Below are 4,042 nucleotides of genomic sequence, written 5' to 3'. Positions count from 1 at the left end.
CAATATACATGTGTATCAGACCATCACAATGTGCACCTAAAATGACACAATGTTATATGTCAATTATATCTCAAGAAAGCTGGGGAAAAAAAGAGAAAAGAGAGCAGAATATACAAGTTTTTAAAATCTAGGCTCTGCTTACCGCTTTGAAAAAATCACGAGTGCCCATGGACAACAGAACGTGAGAGAGAGAGAGTTGAAGGTCTACATCGATGAGATTGTACTGGATTTCTCCCTCCTCTGTTTCCCCAATTGTGTCAATTTACATTCAGTCAATTTGCATTTCTTTTAAAGTTTTGACACTGTGTTTGAAATTCCATTTGGGAAGCTTTAGCTCCTGGGGCCTGAGGCACATTCTTTTGAATTATGGAAATGATCCTAAAGTGATCCAAAACCCTGTCTGGTGAATCATAGGAGTAAAGGTGAAAAGTAATGAGACCGTTTTCCCCATGCAATTCCTCAACTGCCCGTGGCAACGATTCCCAAAGAAGCATGTCCATCAATCACACTTCTAGCCTTGCCATCACAGAACAGCTGCAGTACCTCCCCAATCCACTGCCTTGAACAGTGTATCATATGTGTGTACACTGTTTGCTGAAAAATCCTGTCTGTTTTTGAAATTAATTTTTATTGGAGTATAGTTGATTTTCAATGTTGTGTTACTTTCTGCTGTACAGCAGAGTGAGTCAGTTATTCATATACATATATCCACACTTTTTAAGATTCTTCTCCCACACAGGTGATTCCAGAGTATTGAGTAGAGTTCCCTGTGCTATACAGTAGGTCCTTATTAGTTATCTATTTTGTATATAGTAGTGTGTACATGTCAATCCCAATGTTCCAATTTATCCCTCCCCGCCTTTCCCCTCTGGTGACCACAAATTTGTTTTCTACATCTGTGATGGAGCACAAACCTCTGTCTTATCCCTTCATAGTTGTAGCACCCATGTCAAGGTATAGTAAGAAAAAACTTCTCATTACACGATTCCATATCACATACACAAGAACGGCAACTATAAAACATGTCATGCCTCAGAGAAAATCAATATTCTCTGACCAGCCAGATCAGAGATGCCACAACATGCGCTGGAAAAAAGAAAAAGAAAAAAACATGATGGCACTCTCGGATATTTTATTCTAATACTCACTTGGTTTATGAAAATAAACTTTTGCCTTTCCAATACAAGCATATGAGCTGCGGTACTATTCAAGGCATGTACATTTCACTATACATCAAGTGAAACATAAATGTTTTCCCAAGGAATCCACACAAAAGACTGTGTCGGACACCTGTCTGATTCACATGTAGGTGTTTCAGGGGATCTCTTGGGGGTCAAGGATAGGATCTAGTCAGTGCTCTAGAAACCCTTATATGTTTAATTTCTTTAAAAATGCAGCCCCTTTAGGCCCCTTTTGCCCAGGATTTGCCAGGTGCCATCAACTCAAAATAAGCATGAAGAGCTGCTATCCCTTCAAATGGCGCAGAGGAGTGCTTAGGTTTTGATGATGAACAGCGTGAATACATCCATATTTAGGGATGTAACACATGTTCTTTAATGAGATCATGAGTATTTCACCAGCAATGCAATCATTAGTCAAAACAAATGTCTACTTAATTGGCCAAAAGATAAACAAGAGGGGTCATCAGCAGCTGACCAGGGTATATAAAGGGCCCAGAGCAGGAGGAAGATATTCACACCTGAGAACTCTCAACTCCTCTCAACAGCTCAAGCCAACTCAACCCCAGACACCGCCATGACTGGCTCCTGCTTCGGCCCTATCTCCTCCTCCCTGGGCTCCGCCGGAGGCTGCTTCCAGCCCTGCTGCTGCCACGACCCCCGCTGCTGCCGCCCAGTGTCCTGCAAGACCACCGTGTGCCGCCCCGTGACCTGCGTGCCCCGCTGCACGCGCCCCATCTGTGAGCCCTGCCGCCGCCCGGTCTGCTACGCCCCGTGCAGCCTGCAGGACGGCTGCTGCCGCCCCATCACCTGCTGCCCCACGTCCTGCCAGGCCGTGGTCTGCCGCCCCTGCTGCTGGACCACCACCTGCTGCCATCCCGTCTCTGTGCAGTCCCCGTGCTGCCGCCACCCCTGCTGCCAGCCGGACCCCTGCTGGGCCACCTGCAGGACTTCCTCCTGCTGCTGAGCAGTGCGTCCTAGGAGCGCATCGTCACTAAGGGTCCCCCAGAGACGGCCGGCTCCATCCTGCTGTCCCACAGCTTCACAGCAGAAGGTGGCAGGTCTCTTCTCGAGAAGCCCCTTCCTCCTCTCTTCTAACTAGCTTTTAAGAGGCACCGAAGACCCTTTTCAAACGAACTACGGATGAAGAATATCCTGTCCTCTCAACACCCCAGCTCCCTCCTATATCATGTTGTTGGTTTTCTAATAAATTCAGCACTCCCAGCATAGAAATCGTGGTCTTCGTGATATTTCCTTTAAGGAGATTCTGTCTGAATTTTCCAGAGACATTGAAAGCAAGATACAGGATAATCCTCTTAAATTGTTCTCTAAAATAACCGAAGTCTGGGTAGTTTCCTTCTTATCATTGTAGATGGCATTTATAGGACACAGTAGCTAAGGAAGGTGGGCACAGCTATATCTTCATCACATATACAGAGTCACAGATGCCCACGGTTCCAGACAGGTGCCGCACACCTGAGAAATGTTCTTCAAAAATGACCAGCAAGGAGTCTACACTGGGGTTACCACTTATATTCCCAGTCTGAGTATTCATTCACTGAACTCACACCTGCTGGCACAGCACAGAAAGCACAGTATGTTAGAGGTGGAAGGAACCTTGAGTGGCATCTGGCCAATCGCCTGTTTTTGAAGCTAAGGAGCAATGAGTAATGAAAGATCAAATACGTTTCTTAATGTCATTATAACCACTGATGTTCAGAAAAGACCCAGGAGAACGCAAGCCCCCTGACATTAAGCATTTAAGCCAAACATTTCCTCTTACTATGATCGGAGACACGTTCCTCTGCGCAGAGGAACTGTCATATTTTGTGACCAAGTAGAACTGCTTCTTCAGGTAATATACACTCCCTTCTATGCATTACAGCTCTGACTGTTATTTGGAATGTTATTCACAATGTCGACTTGTGTGGATATTAAATCCATACTGGCTCTCCAGGGCTGCTTATCTTTGTGCTCAGGAACTGGGCATTGAAGGCATTTTTCACGCACGTTAATCACTGCCAATCTACAAGTACTTTTTGAACATCTACTGTGAATGAGGCACTGAGTTGACCACCCTGAGGGAATATAAAGGAATAAAAGGCGGTTCCTGCTTTGAAGAGGTTATAATCTACTTAGGGACATGAGCTGTAAATCACAAAAAAGTCAAATAGTACATAATATCAGAAATACCAAAAATAGTTGACGATTAGGAAACCTCATGCAATGGTCCTGTCATTTTTAAGTAAAAAATAAGGAAGCAGCAAAATATGAACCTATCTTGTGAGGGAATATGTGTTCTGTGTGTCCGTGTCTATGTGTTTTTATGCCTAAAAAAATAGCTGGAACATTAGGTAACAAAACCTACAGAACTGGTAATAATATTCATCTTCTTCTTCATATTATTCTCAATTATTAACTTTTAAAAATGAACGTACATTTTATTTTTAGATGAACTGGATTGCCTAAAACCTGTACCTATTTGGGGGAAATTATTTAAAATTTTCTCACAATTAGGCTATGCTCTTAAAAATGTTAACTATCAAAGTCTAAATGAATTTAAAGCAGATAAGTTAGAGAGCAGCGGTTTGTACTCCTAAAGAGTTCTTTTATTACAGATAAGAGTATACCACCGTGTTGTACATAGTGGACTTCTCGGAGATCTTTTTTAAATTCTTATAAATATTTATTTATTTATTTAATTTGTTTGGCTGTGCCAGGTCTTCGTTGTGGAATGCAAACACTCAGCTGCGGCATATGAGATCAACTACCCTGACCAGGGATCGAACCCGTGCCCCTGCATTGGGAGTGTGGACTGTTAGCCACGGGACCACCAGGGAGGTCCCTGAGATCTTTAAAATGTG

At 43.5% G+C, this 4,042-nt stretch overlaps 1 protein-coding gene across 1 annotated transcript; it reads left to right on the top strand.

Moving 5' to 3' along the window:
* The first annotated feature begins 1,755 nt into the window (after positions 1 to 1,755).
* Positions 1,756 to 2,145, top strand: LOC137754433 (keratin-associated protein 2-3-like). Its single transcript, XM_068530095.1, has one exon. The coding sequence runs from the start codon at positions 1,756 to 1,758 to the stop codon at positions 2,143 to 2,145; it is 390 nt and encodes a 129-aa protein (XP_068386196.1).
* The last annotated feature ends 1,897 nt before the right edge of the window (positions 2,146 to 4,042 follow it).

Source organism: Eschrichtius robustus, chromosome 20 (genome assembly GCF_028021215.1).
Source record: "Eschrichtius robustus isolate mEscRob2 chromosome 20, mEscRob2.pri, whole genome shotgun sequence".
Classification (NCBI taxonomy): Eukaryota; Metazoa; Chordata; class Mammalia; order Artiodactyla; family Eschrichtiidae; genus Eschrichtius; species Eschrichtius robustus.
This window is presented reverse-complemented; position numbering and strand designations above follow the sequence as displayed.